The 20,526-nt window shown below is 41.8% G+C and overlaps 1 protein-coding gene across 1 annotated transcript in view; it reads right to left on the reverse strand.

Annotated features, from left to right (window-relative positions):
* Positions 1 to 2,387: 2,387 nt before the first annotated feature.
* Positions 2,388 to 20,526, reverse strand: part of slc16a2 (solute carrier family 16 member 2) — a 30,082-nt gene continuing 11,943 nt past the window's right edge. Inside the window, exons 2-7 of the mRNA XM_071515175.1 lie at positions 18,289 to 18,433; positions 17,320 to 17,821; positions 15,318 to 15,461; positions 12,007 to 12,235; positions 8,063 to 8,335; positions 2,388 to 7,935 (exon numbers count right to left, since the gene is read on the reverse strand). Coding sequence (XP_071371276.1) covers positions 8,079 to 8,335; positions 12,007 to 12,235; positions 15,318 to 15,461; positions 17,320 to 17,821; positions 18,289 to 18,433 — 1,277 coding nt within the window. The 3' untranslated portion in view covers positions 2,388 to 7,935; positions 8,063 to 8,078. The remainder of the gene's footprint in view (positions 7,936 to 8,062; positions 8,336 to 12,006; positions 12,236 to 15,317; positions 15,462 to 17,319; positions 17,822 to 18,288; positions 18,434 to 20,526) is intronic.

Raw genomic sequence — 20,526 nt, forward strand, 5'->3', positions numbered from 1 at the left:
TACTAAGGGTCTTTTCAAGTTTGTAGTTAACCCACGGAGCATATTCCTGGAAATAACGCTCAGGCAGTGTGTATGCACGTACGCGTCTGTGTGGTTAATTCCCACAACTTTCCATTGTGACGACACTGGTTACTACAAAACCTGAAAAACTCCTGAGGGAACATTTCACAACCAGGCAAAAACATTGATGCTTCTGTCATCTGCCTTTAATCTGAATGAGATTAAAAAGAAACTATGAAGATATATTCATGGGCTCATATGTCTATAACTGTAGCAGACTGTAACAGTAGGCGGTCTGCAGGGATGCCTCTGCCACATAGGACTTTGGGATGCTTTTGAGATTCAAAAGGTGCTTGTAAACTTCCTCAAGGAACCTTTTAGATGGTAGCACTAAAACATAGTTTAGGGTGCTTTGAGGGACCCTTTAATTAAAATTTTTTAAATATTAACTAACTAATTTTGGTGATTTTCATGCTCCTCTATGGGTTGAGGAAATTCTCTGAAGTCTTGGTCTTATGAAATACTTTCAAAACCCTATTAGGAAAACTACAAAATGCCATGCATGCTAAAAACCAGCCTGTTTGTATTAGTTCCTGAGAAGATGATGTTTTGGAGTTTCACTGTGACAATATGTGTAATTTTCATATATGTACCAAGTGTGTTTTGGTCACCCATTACTGTCAATATATGCTTATGTAATGGCTTAATAAGTGTGCTAGACCCACTAACCAATACATATTATTATATATTAAACTACTTCTGCAGTAAAAATTGTTAAAATACAGTTTAGCGATATTTATTGTAGAAGTAATATTGCTTATTATAATGTAATGTTTGTAAAACTATCCTGATTTCCTCATTAGTATTGTTGGGATCTGTAGGGCAACTACACTAGTGTATGAAACTCAGTTCTTTGGGCCAGACATACTGCTTGTTTTATAAACTGCCTCATAGTGATCATTGGGTGAATCCATTGGGCCCTCATGGTCTCCTCATGGGACAGCTTGTGTCAGTAGCCCTGTTTGCAGTAGTTCACTCCGAGACATGAGGGAGGGGGGTCCTCTGCTGGACTGGCAACACCGTTACATCAGTTACAGTAGTTTTCTCTGTATGGAGACACCTAGTGGACATTTCTCCAGTGTAGTATCAGTAAGGTTCAAGAGGAAAAGGTTTGGAAAGGCAACTGAGACATTTTCACTGTTACTCCTCTATTTTATAATGTAATCATCCAACCATCCATCCATCCCTAAATGATTTATACACAGTGAGACGATGACAGCGCTCAAGCCCAGTGCTTCACTTACTTCAAACTAGAGATGAGGTCTATAATGCATTGCCAAACCATTTTTTTTGCCTTTCTTATCCAGTACTTCTGTTTCTTCTACTGCTGTGCACATAGATCTCAGCTTGATTTTTGTATACACTAACCAGAAGTACCAGTAGGTTCCACTGAGGCTGGGTTTTACAAGTCAGAAATCTCATCTACTGTATGATTCATGAGTAGTCTTTCCTGTTAATGTTTCCACAGGCAGTGGTTCTGCAGGTTCGAGGCCTCCATGGTAGCTGATAACAATAGATGTGGTTGCTGATATGGTGTTGTGACAAGACAGGCGATAGATCATAAACTGGAACTATTTTGTTAGCATTTCTGCATATTCTGTTGCTGAAATTTAAATCATATAAAGCCTGTTTACTGTTTAGGTGGATTTTCTTAAGTTCCTCAAATAGAATAGAATATAACAGAATAGAACTCCACGATTCAGAAGCTTGAAATGCACTGCAAAAATATCCATCTTAACAAGTCATTTATTTCAGAATTGAGTATTAAGATCTTATTTTCTCTTTTCCGGTGCATATCCAATAAGATTTGGAGGCTGCATACGTGACTAAATGAAGCCTTTTTCAGTGTGCATGCCCCAGTTAGGGATCACTGCTCATTCTTCCTGTCCTTATTTATCAAAAAGTGAGGAGAAAACTCCACAGCTCCACAAGTGATTTACTGTCTGTCTTGTACCATGTACACAATAGCCGACTGTATGTACATACAGAGCTCCATTACGTCTCTTGGAAATGATTCAGTGAAGCGTGCTCTTTAGACTCAGCATGATTAGCTGTCTGGCGGCGAGATACTGAGGTCAAGCGGGGGAACGAGGAGTCAAGGGAGGCCTTGATGCCTGAATGAACTCGACCGATGTTGCTATGGCGACGAGAGCAGCTCAGAAGTTTAAAGACGCCTTCAATGGGCCCCTACACTGCAGAGGATGGCATTTTTCTTTCATTACTTTTGAATGAAGGATATCTGAGGTGAAATTCCGACATGACTGCACGCCTAACAAAACAAAACAGTGACAGCGACAAGACAGATTGTTGTTATCATATTACACCTTTATTGTTGGTTTAATAGAAAAAAACAAAACAATTGTGTCTGTTTGTTTTGATACAGATTCAAAATAACTTCACCAAAAACACAAAAAATTACATTTTTTCTAGCAGCATAACTTAATTTAAAATCTGGTGATGTCACTAGCCTTGTTAGAACATTTCATGAAAGGACTAAAACAAAAACAATATTCAGCTATATAAAAAAGGGTGAAAGGGTGTGAGGGAGAAAAGAGGCAGACAGCTCTAGGAAGTGAGGAGAGACAATAGAGATTAGACTGCAGCACCCTTACTGGAGGTTAGAGAGGGAAAGTTGAGGTGGCATGGGATCACCAGAGCCCCGCTTATGTCTATTTCAATAACTAAGGCTCTAGAAGGTGCTGACCTGGGTCCACACACAAACAGATATACGACTTTATATCACCAGCAAATCCAGAAAAGTTGGAATATTCGAAGACATGAAAACAGACAATATTCATGATGTCTACAGTCAGAAAGACAATTAATAACGTAAAAACATGAATAGTAAATACTCCAAAGTATATGAATAACAGCCGTACACAAGGGGGAAGGGGTTTCTAGAACTTATGGAGCATGACTATTTCAAGGTCTATAAATCATTCAGGTCTAGGCAATGACAATAAACAATTTATGTTTCTTTGACAAAAAAAAAAAGAAATTTGATGACAGTGGGACCAGCAACAGACTTGCTCCACGTCAGTACAGGAGTTGCTGACTTTCACAAATCATAGTTCAACTTCGTAATTTATAGACCTTCAGCTATCCTGTAGGTGGGGAGATTATGTTCCAGATAGCGTGCGTATGGCTTCAGGCTGAGGCAAAGCAGATGATTGGAACAGCAAGCCAAGACCAGAGAGCAGAGAAATGGCATCGCGCAGAATAACACCACTCAGTATTATGAGGCCGGATCGCCTTTAAATGTTGATTCGGGCTCAGCTGAATCCCCTCCGTCTCCAAAAGCTTAAAGGATGATTGCTGTTTTTTTTCATGTGATAGTCAGGTGATAGTCAAGCCTTTAAGTCACAGTTAAAGTAACATTTTAAAAGATGAATTTAGCATAAACATGTTGATTTCAGTTGCTTTTGACCAATTATTCTGCACAATGTCATGGCTGCCACTTTACTGCTGTTGATTTTGCATTAGCAGTGAGTCTTGCTCATGTTCACGTGGCAACAACCAGGGAACCAAACCATGCATGTCAGCTCCATCTAGTCTATAGACTTCTCTAAAGCTTGATCAAATATCTGAATAGCACATGGAAATTTTCCTTTAAGGAGTTTACTTTAAGGACAGGTTTTTTATGTCCTTGGTGTGTTGAATGTGTCCTTCTCTAGCTCCGACCTGCATAATGTCACAGGCAAGCACCAACAAATAAGGAAAAGCAAACAGAGGAAAGAAAATATGAAGTCCACTGGGGTTTTGACCATTTTGACTGCTTGGTAAAACTGAGCTAAAATTCCAACAATACTTCAAAATCTTTCTAATTATTAGAAAAAATATGTAAAATCTTAAAAACTCTCAAAACAAGTAGTAGTGTTACTAGTAGACAGTTGATTAACATAGAGTTTTACTGTAGCTATAGCTGCTCCTGAAACTATCCCAGGCTCCACAGCTCTCAGTGCTACACATGGGGACAAATGCAAACCTTCATCCAGTTGAGTTCATCATGATCAGACTTTAGAACTAAAGTGGTTGCAGGAGGTGGACCATGAGCCCAGCAATGCTGCATTGACAACAAGACTTTGGCAAGCCAAACACTGCTTCAGCAGACACCACACAAACATCCACATGTATGTCATCCAGCTCCAATATTATTATATATTATTTTACTCAGAATAGATATACTATCTCAATAGTTATTCTTCTTCCAGTAGTCATCGAATTGTATTACTATAAACTCCGACAAACGAAAATCAACTAAAAACAAAACAAAGCAAAAGACAGTTTGTGGTTAATTAAAAATCAATACAAAGTATATTAAGTACATATCTTGGTACATGTCAGTTTTCTCTATTTGGATCTACAGTAACGAGGATGACTAATCATCTGGTTCTAGCCAGAAATTAGGTTGGGCTAACCCGCTAATATAGACACAGCATTGACAATGAAGATAGTCAAAACAAGAAAGGAAGAAAAAAAGACTTGATAGTCCCTTGTTGCCATTTCAAAAACTCAATATGAGGCTTTGTAGTTTTGTCACAAATCTAGCAACCACATCTGGTGCCATCATGGAGGTCCAGTGGAGAATCGGCTAGCACAAATAATGACTAAATAACAACTGGGCAAAAAATCAGAGATACCTGAAAAGATTGCTGTGGCGTAGGTCAATTCAGTAATGTTATAGTAAAGTGGATTTGTTTCCAAATGGGGTTTACTGTGACAAAATAATATCTGGTCTTTAATCCTAGTCTCTACTCCAAAACACTCTGAGTTGTAGCTTGAGAAGAGTCAGCTCAGTTAACCTGAAGCCACTAGTAATGCTAACAGTCGCTTCTACTATGTATGTTAGCTAGTACGTATATCAGATGTGTTTACAACAAGACAGTGATGTTAGCTGCTAGCTAACAAGGAAACGTATTCTGAACACAAAACTGATCAGACGCATCAGTGGGAAAATTATAAGTTCCCCCGTCAAATATGGCACAGAAACTAACCATATCTATTGAATTTTGTTGCAAAGTTGTATGTTTAAGAGCTGAGGACCTCCAATATGGCGGCCAGAGGGCGAGTTACATCACCTAAAAGCGTTCTATTGTAACCAGTTTCATTCACTTATTCATTCATTCATTCATCAGATTCTGCCATTTCAGTGATAGTATCATTTGTTTTCAAACATGCGTCTTGCTTTACACTCTCTAAAACGTCTGTGGGAGTCCACTGCTCATGGTTGTGTGTCTCCTACAGCCAAGTCTACCTTTAATGAGGAAACATTGAGGAAATAAGACAATGATACAACTCTACAATCTTAGGGGAATGGACCGGGAGAGGCTATTGCAAACTGGCAAAAGAGGAGGAAGAGGTAACTGTGAGCAAGAAAGGTTAAAGTGAAGAACAATGGAGCAAAAGGATATGGGAGCAAAGGAGGAAGGATAAATCTCAAAGTTGATTACACACCAACTGTGACTTTACCCATTCGCTTACGGGGTGTGCAAGTTTGAGATTTTCTTCCATGCGGTGCCTAAGGAGACACTAATGAGGTTTTGGAGGAAGCAAGGTTGATTGAGAACAGGCTTTTGGCAGCTGACACTGCTGCAAGGCAGCAGCTTTGTGGCTCTGAATCCCGATTCTGACTGCAACAACAAACCACTACAGTACATAAAGTAAAGGATAGAGTAAAGAATGCCAACGTGTTCAACTGGATTACTGAGGTATAGGTGTACTTTTCCTATTCAAAACTTTTTGTCCTATAGCATTAACCCCAAAAATCACACTCAGCAGTGAGGTGAGTGCAGCTTTTAGGCCCTAAAGCATCGTAACACAACAAAGCCAACTGAATGATGGGGTTGAAAGCCAAGGAGAGCACTGACAGAACAGAATGCCTCCCTGATACCGTGCCGGTTCATTGACTGGATAGTGGTATGAGGGCATTTCCTTACTTGGTCTCAATTCCATTCTCTGCTATTCATTCAGTTCTGCATAAACCGCAGAATGTAACTTGAACAGTCAGCTGTTGCATCTCCATTCCACATCTGTTCACTACGTTAATTGTTCAATAGAACATGTAATCTCAGGAGGTAAGTGGTCCAAATGTTTATGAAACAAAACAGTGACTCAGTCTGTCTTGTTGAGGGAATATCTAAATGAGGCAGTGTGGTTTTGTTTCAGGATTTACTTGACTACCAGCGCATGGAGCGACACGCCCTCAGGACAACAGTAAATTAAAGCAGCAAATCATCAACCTGAATGGATTATCCATCGGGGAGATGGCCTGATGAGGGCTCACGCCATTGGCAGAATTAATCTCAAAAGTACCCTCATCAACAGATTGTAACGTAGTCGTTTCACATTACATCAACTGCTTCTATTATCCCAATGCGGATGCGCACACGTGCACACACACACACACACACACACACACACACACACACACACACACAGGAAAAGTTCTGAAAAAATTGATATAAAATGCCATATTGTTTTTGAATTTGAAGAAAATCTATGCTACCAACAGCTGTCAATCTCTTGTTAGGACTATGACTGTAACTGTTTCCAGTTAAGCAAGTGCACAGTGCTTCAGTGTGCACTTGTGTGCACAAGCCATGACAAAACACAGTGTCACATGGAATTATCTAGCACCTTGCTAAACAGTTTGTCAGGCTGACAAAAATTGTAGAAATGCATGCTTTGAAAAAAATAATAATCTGAGTGTTAAGGCTGTGCAGAGTAATAAGAAGACCTTGTGTCATCTGTAGTGTTTAGTTTCCGTGGTTCAGGCAGCAGACTCACAGCTCTGACATGGCACACCATCTATTGACTTTGCATTGCATAAGTACATCTGCCGCCATATTCACGACTGACCTATATCAAAAAATGTGGAAAAAATCCTCTCAAACACTTGTGTACTTGGTGTTGGAATCAGTTTGCCTGGCACAGTGGAATCAGCGGCTGCCACAGTCACACATCTGGCACCCATGTGGGCCGGCTGGCAGATCAGTTGAAGTCGGTTCGATGAGGTTTGACCCTCGGTGTGAACTACAGTATAGTACAGTGTGCGGCTGAGTTGAGGTGACCGTGTCTGGTGGCTGATCTCTCTGAAAAGACTCGTCTGTTACCTGCTGTGACATTAACAACAGGTGCGTTCCCCCTGCAGCTGTCAGAGTAGACACCGACGACAGAACAATAGAATGGACCTGCAAATCAATCATGATGAGCTATACACCTACAGAAACTGACTAGACCTAAATAAAATACTACAAAACACATCACATTCAAAAAAATGAGATGCATAAGGTGCTGCATAAAGAGGATGTGAATTTATCCCTTCAGTAACTCTTATTTTCTATGCCTCTTTCTTAATAAATTGTCATTATGAAATCTAAAAATAAAGCATATTAATCATTTACAAACTCAAAAAGCAAAGGTAGTAAGATAAATGCTCCAATGTCAGAAGCTATTGTCAATTAAAATCTCTTTTCATTTCTCTTCTCTTCAGGTTTTTGACTGAATAAAATGACCTTAGAATCCCAGGTGATTATAACATAAAACAATGGTTGAGATTGTATTAACGCTTCTCCTAGTCACAGATTTCCATCCATGACTTTGATTTTGATTTCTTTTTGTCCTCATAGCTTCTCAGTAGCTTCTAGCTACTGTGAGCTTTTCCTCTTCTCTTCCTCTTCTCTGACAAGGAGCCACTGAGGAAGAGGACAGTCCGTAGGGTGAGAGGTTAAAGGTCAGCCGACAGGAAGTCCATGGTTTAGGGTTAGGGGGCCGGAGCAGAGCCCTATATATGGAGACTGCGGCCCACATATGTAGGGCTCTGGTCTGGAGGAGGGCAATGCGAGGATGGGCAAAAGGTGCTGGTGGGCTGAATCCCTAAAGAAAGCAAAGTAAAATAGAAGAATAAGAAAAGAGAAATGTGTGTGTTTACATACTTACACGTATATAAGTGCGGATACGTGTGATCTGAATTACCAAATACATACGTGGAGGCATATGTTACCTTTATATAGTGCTACTCAGATGTGCGTCTCCACGTCAGTGTAGCCGGGCAGGATGTCTCCGTTGGAGCAGCTCTTCAGCGCCCCCACTGGCGGGGCGGAGGGCAGCATGTGGGCAGTCGTGGCCAGCTCCTCCGGCGCCGCCCCGGCCTGGCCTCGCTGGAGCCGGCGGTGTATCAGGGGCACAAAGAACAGCACCACGCCCCCCACCATCGGAGGCACCCCGGCCAGAGAGAAGGCCACCGTGTAGTTCCCAAAGTAGTCATGGAGGAGACCTGGCCGGCGGAGGCGGGGGGAGAGAAGTCAGGTTATCCTGCCTTTCCTACTGAAACACAAGGTCGCTTTCACAATCAATCCCTGATGGAAAATAGGTATCAAAGGACGGAAGGAAGACATAAAAGATGGATTGAAGCGGCTAAGAGAAGGGCGTGGGGTGGGGAGGAGAAGGGAAGGGAAGAAAACGAATGTCTTTGAAGATTTTATAGAACAAGTTAAGAATTTGTTGAACTTATACATTAGCCAAGTCACTGAGGTTGACACCACATTATCTCATAAAATATGTTCAGTTTTATTAGCATACACTGATAAGAAATTTCATTAGGCATGTGAAACCCTACAATACCCTGCAGGGAGTATTGGCAGTAGAAATATTTGTTTAGAGTCTAGGTTGGGCATAGAGAACAAAAAAATGTACTGACGATCTCATTTATTACAGTTTATTGCAATTGAAATATAATGATTATTGTAAGTAAGTTTGACAAAAAGTGAGTGGATGTGTGATAATAATGTGTGCTTGAGTAATTACTTGGGTCAGTCTTCATTCTAAATAAAGTATTTCAATAAACGATTGAGCATATTAGGTGAGAATATTTGATGAAGTTAGTTTATCATTTGTTTAAATAGTATAGCTTTACATAGGCTATTTTCAGAATTCTGTTCTATTTTCTTAATGTTTTACTTGGAGTTTGAAGTTTTATTTTGATGTATTTGACTCTAGGTGAGGAGTTATTTACTGTATGTCATGATTGTAATTGTGGTAGTAGTCCATTAAGCTTTTGTGGGATGGGGCCAGTGTATTTCATGATGTCGGGATTCATGAGGTTGGCCTACAGTAAGTTTTATACAACAGCAAGGTTGTGGAGAATGATTATTATACTAGATGTCTACACTAGGGCCTACACTAGATGTCTTATATTGCATATTCCATCATATCAATTGTCAGCTAGAAGATTAGTGCAGAGTAGCAGGTTATAATTTAATTGTATTACTGAAGTTTAGACATGGCAGTTGAAATTATCTAAGAATTTAAAGTAATTTTCAATAAAGCTGGTTTGTTTATGTGTTGAATGATAGGATAGGATAGGAGAATGATAGCCAAGGAGGTTATGTATTCGGTGCCGTTTGTTTGTTTGTTTGTTTGTTTGTTTGGCTTGATGTCTTAATCATCATAGTATGTTACTCCTACATATGTTATTGTAAATGTTAAGTGTTGAGAGTCAGATGGTTAGTGAATGTGTTTGATAACTGCAGAGCAATCCTCAGGCATTTCAGACATGCAGTTCAACAAGGATCTAATAAAAACACTAGTCACTTAGCGACATCAGCAGACATAGAGGGATCTAAATGTGGATGTTTACCCTGCTGACAAGCCTAAAAATAAATGGATACCATACATAGTTTGTACAAATAGCAATTTGAAAACATTTGTTGATTTTGCTTGCATTATCCTTCAGCTCCAAAATTGTGAACATGCATTTGTAGTTTGCTATCGAAAAGAAGCACAAAAGTGAGTGCTTTTGTCTGACAAAGCTCTTTTAGCAAAGGAAAGATCTGAATGACCAAAGATGGCTTATTAATTTAAGTTTTAAAACTCAGCATTCAATAAAGCAAAACATGTTTTATTGTTTTATATACTTATTTTGTATAATAAATGGACCACAGCCTGCTGTACATTTTAAAAGCCGGTCGGAATCCTTAGGCCTAACACTCAACTGAATGCAAAGAGTCATGCTCAAAACGGCATTGTAACTAAATATTTTACAATATGTTGTATCAACTTACATTTTCTTGTTTTGAAAAATATGTTCCCCCTCAGAATTGTTTAGTTTCAGCTGTTTTGCCAACAAACTAACAGTGGCTTTCTTCAATGCATGCCAGAGGGTTTACTGTAGGTTGGTCTCCAATTCAGAAGAAAAATGTGCATAGCGTGAAATGTGTGGTTCACTTAAGGACGGCATTTGAGTCCAGTTCCTGCTACTACTATAGGAAAGGATATGCTCTTTCAGTGAAGTCTTTTATAATTTTATAATGGAAGTCAGCAGGGAAATTGGAGAGTTGCGGCATAATTGGATGCTGAAAGTTCACCCTTTGAATTTTTTATCCTATAGTAGCCTGCCTGAAGAAAAGCAAACTGTAGCTCACAGCGATGAAGTGAGGTCAACAAGTTCAACATATGTTCCACTGTATGTTTAGTCTACTGCTGAACTTGTGACTTGGCACTATATAGAGGATATGAGAGAAGTGAGAGGGTGTACAGTTTCACTGTGTTAACTGTGTTAAGACTGTTACAGATGCATTCCTGCTCAAGCACATACTGTACCAGAACCATCTAATATGTAGAAACAAGTGATAATCTTATTTTCAAACAACAAACTAACCGACTCTGAGTTTCCTAGCTGCCTTTGTTTTGGATGTGCAGTAACATTTTTGGTTTGAGTCTTTGTGTAGTCCCAACCCCAAATAATCATTTTTACTGCAAATCTGTCAATTACCCATTTGGGCTAACTAGTGTCTCTAATGATTTGAAAGGAAAATTAAAAGCCTACGTAGCACTTAGAATTATGTAATTATGTCTGAATGTTGGTCTCTGTGTGCAGGGTGAATAGTCTGGCAAATAAGTCCCCTAGATATAGCATCTTAGATTGAAGCACTAGACACTAAAAATGCTATCCTCTGACAGCGGTGGTAGACACTGACAGGGACACAGACAGGCATCTATGAGACAGAAGGTCCAACTGATTGTACATTTTCATACTTTTTTAACACAAAATTCAAAACTACATATACTATTTTTCCAAACACTACACATAAAAGCCTCCAAATGAAGGCCCATCCTCTCAAAAGCGCTCCAGCAGTCTGAACGCTTTATATTTTTGCGAAGCCAATAGTCCCTCACAAAAATGAAAGGGTTGATGATGAATAGAGTCATTGATTACAACGTGTCAAATCAATTGAGAAAAACCCTACATGGAAATATTGCACAACGTCCAGAAATGGAGAGCTATATGCTGAGGCCGCAGCATTTGGTAAGGAATGCAGTCCAGGTATGTGCGAGGGCTGACAGAGGTTTGGCCAGAAGGAGCGGGAGGACGCCTGAGTCATCAAATTAATGCTCTGACCCCCAGCGCCTTTGGCTACTCTCCCACTAATAGAGAGGGAGACAGAGGGAGAAGAGAACGGCCCAGAGGAGAGGGAGGTGGGTAAGATGGATGGATAGAAGAAATGGGAGGAGACGTGAAGGGAGTCGAGAACTGAGGAAGGGCAGGGAGAGAAGCAGCACAGAGTTTAGTACCACGGGCAGCAGAACCCATATTGCATCCATAGAGTACTTGGCCTGAGTCCGCCTCTGTATGTGCCTCTTCCTGAAGACAAATCACCAGAGACAGCCTGTCCCTGGCCATGGGCCCAGAACTGTAAATACTATTCTCTGTCTACTGTACTCTGCCATCCGTGTGTCTACTTTCCCCTCTCTTCCCTCTCTTCCCTACGTTTCTATCCTTGCTCAACTGTTCTTTTTTACATTCGACTAGCATCAATCAACTCGCTGTCTACCGTTACTGCCAAGGTACTGAAGTCAGTGCTGACAGCCAATTCTGTAAAATTCGAATGAGAGTTGTGCTACCTCTCGGTGGGAAAAAGAGGAGAAAAAGAGGAGTGAGCTTCTCACCGGCAATGGGCGGCCCCGCTGTCATGGGAATGGCCATGAGGCCCAGAAGGTAGCCTATGGCCTGCGAGGCCTGCATGGGCCCCACCAGCTCGAACGCTATGGGAGCCATGATGGTGAGAAAGCAGCCGTCACACAGGCCCAGGAACACACACACCACCACCAGCCCCTCGAACACCGCGCACTGAGGAATCATCATGGACATCAGGCCTAGAGCCATGAAGGACGCCACCTGAAATGGATTGGAGAGACAAATTCATAAGACTTTATTCTCTTTATTGTCTCTATTCATTCATTCATTCATTTGTGTTTAACATTATGCTTGAAAACAGACATCTAAAATTGGCACATTTACAGTAATGCCAACTAATGCACATTGTAAATAAAAACATAATAAAGAGATGTTTGGAGGTTGATCTTTGGTGTCTTTTAGTTTATTAATCTTTGGTATCTGCTGAAGCTGTATAGAGGGTGGATAAAATAAGGGAAACACCACATGAAGCGACATTAACTTTGAAGTAACTAAATCACAACCACAAAGGCAGCCACACAGGCGAGTCACATTAAGTTGAATGCCAATTAGCAGTATGTGTCAGCTAAAAGAGGCGTAACTGTCACTAGTTTTCAAGGCAAAATGAGGCAACTAACAGAGTTCCAAAGAGGCCAAATAGTCAGCATCACAAAAACAAAGGGTAAAATAATTTAATGATGAATAGTCTCAAAAATCATCAACAGGGATAGACGACACTAACAGGATAGTTGCTAAACACACAAAACCATGGCCTCAAAATTACTACAGAATTGATTCAACACCTCTGTGGCAGTCTCAACAGGAACCAAACGTCTTAGGCTTCATAAAGCCTAAGCAACATATAGTTTGTACATTACTTATGTGATATTTCATATGTACTTTGTTCTCACCTCATACAGGTTTGCATTAAGTCATATTGACAATCTGATTGAGCTGAATTGATTCACATATGACCAACAGGTACCTACTCAAGAACTTTGTGGAGCTTTTATTCACAGACACTGATGAAGGGCTGAAAACATTTTGTCCGTCATGAAACTGAATTTAATATCAACACTGTTGAAGTCAACTTTTCTGTGGACTTGGTCTTGGTCTTATGCCTACTGTGACTCAGACTTGTCTTGGTCTTGGCCACTACTGGATGTGGACTCAACTTTAACTCGACTTTTTCTCAGCATATCTATGACTTTTTAAAAGATGCACAACATGCTTTTTTTTTACCTGATCTCTGACCTCTTTTGGTCTTGAGTCAAATTCGATTGGACTTGATCTTGGACTTGACTTGGACTCGATTATGGTGATCTTCACTACAGCCTTGGTTGAATGCAACCCCATTCTTTTAAACAGACACAGTAGCTGCCATTATTTAGAGATTCTGGATCTCTGAACAACTGTTCAGTTAGTTCCCCAACTCTGTGGTTAGCTTGAGTTGCTGCCAAGTTAGTCAGGAAATTGCCGCTACCAAGCTAATTTGCTGCATGTATGTTTTTACATGAGAGAAAGATTTGATAATTATCTGAGGATTATAACTAAGCTAAGGGAACAAAAGACTGAGGAAACATAATTTATCCACCTCAATCACAGGTTAAGCGAGGCATTAAGCCACGTGAGTGTTTGCACAGTCGCTGCAGAAGCTGCCTGCCAACCTAACGTAACTGTTAGCTCTTTCTACACATTAAACAATCAGCTGATACTGTCGCATTACACTGAGCTCAGAGTTCACCAGTGTATTACTGCGAACTGTGAAGGAGGGTTTTGTGCTTAAACAAGCAAAAAGGTGTTACCTTCAATCCCTTCACAATAACCACATTGTAGAAAAAGTACAATGATTATTCCGCACTAGTTAAAAAGGATGGTATTTCAGTAACAAAGCCTTCAACAAACAAGGCTTTCCATCTCATAAAAGATTTCTTCCCAGCCAGTATGTTTCTTTATTGAGGCCGCGGGGGAGAAACTCAGAGCAGCTCACTGTAAACACATTCTCTTTCTCAATAGGCCATCAAACCCCTGTCTGTTTACCGCTGCGTATGTCCTTGCACAGTCTAAAAGGCCAATAACACAAGTACAGGACTAGAAATCCATATTTTTCCATATGACACAGACTAGCACATGTCGTAACTGTGCAAAAATGTTAGATAAGCTGTCAATGATGCAGTATCCCTGTGCTGAACTGCACACCTCATTAACAACACGGGGTGTGAGCGTGACGGTGCCGGCCAACACACTCTTTGCATTACATGTGCGTTTGCAGTTAGCAGGAACTGTACGCCAGTAAGAAATGGAGCGGTAAATGTCAGTTCCTATTTATATTCACCTCTCATACTGTTCTTAAGTGCAGTGCTATTATCCTTCTATTTTCTTGGGGCTGAATCATCCCCACCAGGATCAAGCTGTATAATTCTTTTGGCAGCATTACGGCTTGTTTTGATTCTCAGACTGAAAAAACTGTCCAAATTAGAATGTGAGACATGTTTATCTGCAGCCTAATAGGGCATTAACGAGACTAATTTACTCTGATTCCAAATAAAATTATCTCAATTTCAGCCCCGTATAATATTAGACTAACCTTGGCACCTCAATGATGGAAGCTGAGCACGCTGATGTGAATGCCAGAGAGGTGGGGACTACAAAGGGATAGTGCATATAACAAAGGCTATAGAGTGCAATGTGAAAAACAACTTCAAAATGTTCATTTTCATAGCTAACCCCAAAAATTGTCATGAGGACTTAAAAATTTTGCTCTATTAATTAACACACTGTTCCACTGCTTTTGCAACTGCATAATCGTCTCATTACTCAGGAATGTGCCTTGTAGTTGTGAAGCTCTTATGAATGTGTTCAGGGTAATATCAAGCGTTCCCGTTTGTGTGTGTATTTAGATGACAAGAGCCTTTTTTCCAACTCCCACATTACTCACATTAAAAAGTTGAAACATGAAAAAAGAACAAAAACAAAATGGCCCATTGCTTCTCATGTAAACTGTCGAACTGACTGTGACTTTGATGCTGGTTTCATGCTAAAAGGTCACATTTCTGCCCCCTCACTTTCCTGTCCATGTACATTGTGCTATATATATGCACAGAAAGGCTCCAGGCAGTGAAGGGAAAAACATATATTGCGATTCATTTTTCTGCCCCACGATACATATTACATACATTTTTGTATAGCAATATATTGAATTTCAATATATTGTCCCATTTCTAACTACTAAAATGCTGAAAAAGAAGTGGACTGCCCACACTCCCTATAAGGAAACTGATGGTGGCTTCAGGTCTTTCCTCACCTGCATGTAGATCTTCTGGAGCCCGGGGATGAGGTCCCCGATCTTGCCGAAGGCGAGGCGGCCCACCCCGGACGACGCCCCTATGCACACCAGCAGCACCCATTCCCTCTGAGTGTCCTTGAACTGCTCCTTGACAAAGTTGATCTGAGACACAGAAGCAGACCCAGAGCCTTGACTTTAGAAAGGTGGATATTGTGACTGTGCATGGAGAAACTCATCAGAAGCTGCTGATAATATAAGGACGAGCCTCAAATATACCCAACCTGCATGTTAAGAGATGAGCTCTTTCACGTGTTTTTCGAATAACTTAACGCTCCCTGCCTAAGAAGTCAATGAACTCGGGGAGTGGGTGTGCATTTGGGCGAGCGGAGGGGAATTCTCCATCCATAACCCCCAAAGCAAAGGTCTTGGAATAACAAATCTCTTCATCCACAGACCTTTGGAACAGCGGGACAGGAAGACCCAACGCATATAGGTCAGACACTCCCACTCCCCTCCGCCCCGACCCCCGAATCAGATCCAAAACATGAAACCTCCCTCTGAAGTCCTTCCTGAACTGGTCCTTGTGAACTATTTGCTCTGCTTTGAAGGCCGCTACATGCCAGGGGCTGACATCAATGGCCATAGGATAGGCATGTTTAGGGATACAGGGAGGCCATACAGGAGAGGTTTCCTGAGGTGGTTGAGCCAATACAAAGGCCGGGGCTTTGTTTACATCTGGGCCCGGGCCTGAAACAACAGGCCTGACAGAGGGAGGCCGGAGCGGGAACATCCGACATCTGGATGGAGAAAGACCCGACTTTACAGTTTCACACTGCAGCTTTACACTCCATCCTCGTCCTTCACTCACTATCTCACTCTCTTCCATCCTACTAAAATCTGATTAGTGTCATGGGTCCTGCACAGCTTCTGCCAATGCACCTCAGTAGGAGTACTGTACTCTGACTTGGGAGTGATTTAAGTGCATTTGATCATGTTATTAACAACACCACATCTGGTTGTCGATTCTCACTTTCATCAGCTTTTACTGATATGAACGAGCCAGATCTTCACTTTTCACCAGCTCTCTCACCCTGCTGTCACGCATTCCACTGCCCTCTCCCTGAGCCCCACAGAAAATTAATGGCAGCAGACCGCCCACCACGCCACATAAATATCTCGCTCCCTCTCTCTGTGTCTCTCTTTTTCTCTCTCTTGTCTCTCTCTCTCTCACACACACTTTTGTCTCTCTCCTGCCCACTTTCCATACATTTCTCCTGAAAATTTCACGTCATTAAATAGCAAGTCAGCTGGGCTACATCATTTGTATATCATACATGATATTAGACAACTCCTATTAATCAACACCACAACTTTGTTTATATAGCCTTATATAATTTTAAAAAAAGAAGTAGTGATCCATACATTTTCATGGAAGTCCCATTCCAAAAAATATCTAAGAACATTATGGTGGGTCTTCCTGTTTAGGCAATGTTTAAACAGAACTGTCACTAAGGCGAGATTGTAAAGTACACAAAGCTGAACATATGGATCGGTTGGTTGAGTATCTATATACAATTTAACATTAGCATCTATCAAATGTTAACATAATCTAACATAACATTAACTTTGTTAACACAGAGAACCATAACAGGGTGTCTGAAAGTTTCTTAAAGCAAAATGTTTGCATTATGAAGATATTTGTCTTGCCAGTTAGGATGAAATGTAAAGACCAATTTCACAGTTGAAATGCAAATGAGAATAAAAACAACTATAGATTTATCAGAATATAACAGACTGGGCTAATTTGTCACCGGAAAAATGCACCAAGAAACTGCAACATTAACACCTCTAAAAGTGACTTTAAAACTTGAAATGCTTTAATTAATTGTATTCAAGACCTTTTACAGCCTTGAGTGTTGAGATTTAAGACATATTAAGACGTTTTCAGGACCAACAGACACCCTGCATACACTACACTTTCAATATGTACACAAGAAATGTCCCTATACGAAGCTCTTACCAGGTGGATATATGGCACAAAGTAGCCGAGCACGGCTGTGGCGACTCCGAAGGCCCACACCCTGTAGGTGACGATGTGGAACACGCGCAGGTTGAAGTACTTCCTGACCTGAACCAGGGCCCTGCTCCACCGGCTCGCCCCCTGGCCGGTGGCCCCCGGCTGGGTTTGGGGCTCGGCGGGGCCAGGAGGACCCATGCCTGGAGGTCCCATGCCTCCTCCGGCAGGTAGTAAAGGTTTGAACGTTAAGGCCAGCAGTGCCTGGATGAGCATGAAGAGGCTGAGGATCTGGAAGGTCCTGCTGAGGCCCAGAGGCTCCACCACCGTCTTGAGGAGAACCGGGAGGCCCATGGAGAAGAGGCTGGCCCCGGCCGTCACCACGCCGTTGGCCAGGCCCAGGCGCTGGCGGAAGTAGTGGCCGAGGATCACCAGCGAGGGCTGGAAGGCAAAGGAGGAGCCGCAGCCAAACAATATGCCGTAGGTGAAATAGCGAAGGCTCAGGGAGCTGAGAAAGAGCAAAAGAAAAAAAAAGGTGGAGAAAGATGAGATGATATGAGGATCAGGATAAGTAGAGAAGAGGAGGAAGGAAGAGAGATGGAGATAAGAAGAGGTTGAACAGAAGTAGAAAACAAAAAATAATCACATGGCGTGTAATTTTGACTACATTCACACTGCCAAATTATGACAAACGTCTCACATGAATAACATTAGATTTACTTATTGTCATGGCAACACTGACAGATTTGAGCATTCAAATACAAGTTGCATGTAGGTCACATGCCTCTGGATGCAGACATATCCATGTGGTGCAGATCACAATTGAAAAAAAATCCAGCTTTTTGTTGTTCATGCTAATTAGAAAACATCAGATCTGTCATATGAGAGGGGAAAAAACATAACACAGACATTTTCATCTGCAGTGTGAACATAGCCTTCGAGATGAGATAAAGTTCTTCAACAAACTTCTCTTACGTTGCAAAGGCTGTACTGAGCAGCCCGATGAAGGCCAAGGTAGCCCCGCCGACCGCCGTCTTCCTACAGCCAAAGTGGTCTGTGAACATGCTGACCACCGGTGAACAGAAGAAGATCATCCCCATGGCCAGGGCCCCCACCCAGGCTGGAGAGGGAGAGGAAGAGGAAGAGGATGCGAAAGAGGAAGAGGAGAAGGAAGAAGAAGAGAAAAGGGAGAAATGGTAAATGGACTGCATTTATATAGCGCGTTTCTAGTCTACCGAGCACTCAAAGCGCTTTACAACAATGCCTACATTCACCCATTCACACACACATTCATACACCGATGGCGGCAAGCTACCACGCAGGGTGCTGGCGCAACCATCAGGAGCAATTTGGGGTTCAGTATCTTGCCCAAGGACACTTCGACATGCAGACTGGAGGAGCCGGGGATCGAACCACCGACCTTCTGATTAGTGGACGACCCGCTCTACCTCCTGAGCCACAGCCGCTCCACGAGAAGGAGAGGAAGAGGAGAGGAGAGGAGAGGAGAAGAGAGAGAATTCAACAGGTCAATATAATCCGATGATAATCATCATCAGAATCATGTGGAAACCTCATATCCTCTAGCTATCACCTAGAACAAATAAAAGACAATCTTGCACCTGTTTGTACATCAAGCCAGGATCAAAGTCCATGTGCCATGAAATGAACTGTGTGCTGTACTTAGTAACATTAAGATATACAACTGATAACCGATAAGGACATGTGGATTCCTTTCTATAGGAAACGTCTTGGTGGCATCACCATGGCAACAATATATTGATCCTGCCATGTCTAGACATTGTGTTAAACGCAATCTTCAAACACAATATCTACAGTTCATATTTAAACCCATTGCCCACAAAAAATGCAGCTGGAGGATTTGCTTCAAAGCAGCTTTAATACTTACTAACCTGTTATATAGTCAAGCAATTGTTATAAACTGTATTTAGGCCACCTCACATGAAATGGAGGGTAGGAAAGACATTTGTTAAAGTGGAAGGATGAGAAAACATAGAAGGACAAAACCATTTGTTTTGTATAATTGATGTCACCCAGCCCAGAGAGAAAATATGCATCAATCAAAACAGCATGGCAACTATGTGTGTGTCTCCGCACACTAGCATGCAAATCACCATGTTTGGCTCCATTTATTCGGCTGCATGCCCACATGCCGCCTGTGATCTCACAGTCAGGTGTGTCTGTTCTTGTAAGCGTGCCCTTCAGGTTCAGTCTTGCACTTACATCAGTGTGTAGGCAAATTTCATGAATCAGACACAACAAATTCCTTGCAGCCATGTTAATGTCAAATTTGCGGCGGCTTTCAAAAGATGAAAGAGATTGTGTGGAAACATTAGAATTTTTTTTTTGATCTACGCTTCTCTTTTCTATATGACATTTCAACATCGGATGTGATCCGCTATTGATGTGTAACTCTCCTGCTTATCGCGGTTTCACCACGTCAGACGCAAGATTTCTCCAGGCGATTAAGCGGATCAAAAGTGGATCGGTCTGTGGTGTAATATCCATCTAAAGTTAAAGAATAAAGAGGCAGAGTCCTCCGACGGGGACAGCCTGTACCCTGAAGTGAAAACAAACAATTGTCTGGGTCCAGTCTCCTGGGGAGCAAAGGTAGCTTTAATGTCTGCCATGGTGTCTGGACTGTGGGCCACACCGGCCCAACAGGTCGATGGGATTGAGATGGGATGGAGCCAGCTATTTAGAGACTGGCAGAGAGGTGGACGGACCGATGAACATGCACACATGCACACACACACACACAGAGCTCAGTGTGAAGTGTGAGCACTAGAGCACTACACAAAGAGAATCAGCGATCCCTGTCTCTGTTGTGGGAGTTGACCGAAACACACTGTACTCCATCTATACATCTGCTGGTACACAGTGTACAGCGCTGCTCACTGAGACTACAAAGTCCATTTCTGTAGTGTTTTAGGGAGGGACTGTACCCTGGCCTTTGTATGGTTTGTTTATCCAAATGTGAGAAGAAAGGAGGAATTCTCCCATTTAACGTGTACTTCATACACCATGCTGATGTCCCCTACCATTTTGTTGGTGTTTGCTCAAGCACAAAGGGCTAGGCCTCAGGACGGGGATTAGGGGCCGACTTCCCCGACAAAACAGAGGTCAAACTTAGTCCAGTGGCCTGAAGTGGACTGGAGATGAATTTGCCGTGCGGGTTCACCACGAAACCTGGTC

The sequence above is a fragment of the Centroberyx affinis genome, unplaced genomic scaffold, assembly GCF_046629955.1.
Source record: "Centroberyx affinis isolate AG114_WGS23_722 - 3 ecotype Tasmania unplaced genomic scaffold, CSIRO-AGI_Caff_v1 ptg000318l_1, whole genome shotgun sequence".
NCBI classification, from domain to species: Eukaryota; Metazoa; Chordata; class Actinopteri; order Beryciformes; family Berycidae; genus Centroberyx; species Centroberyx affinis.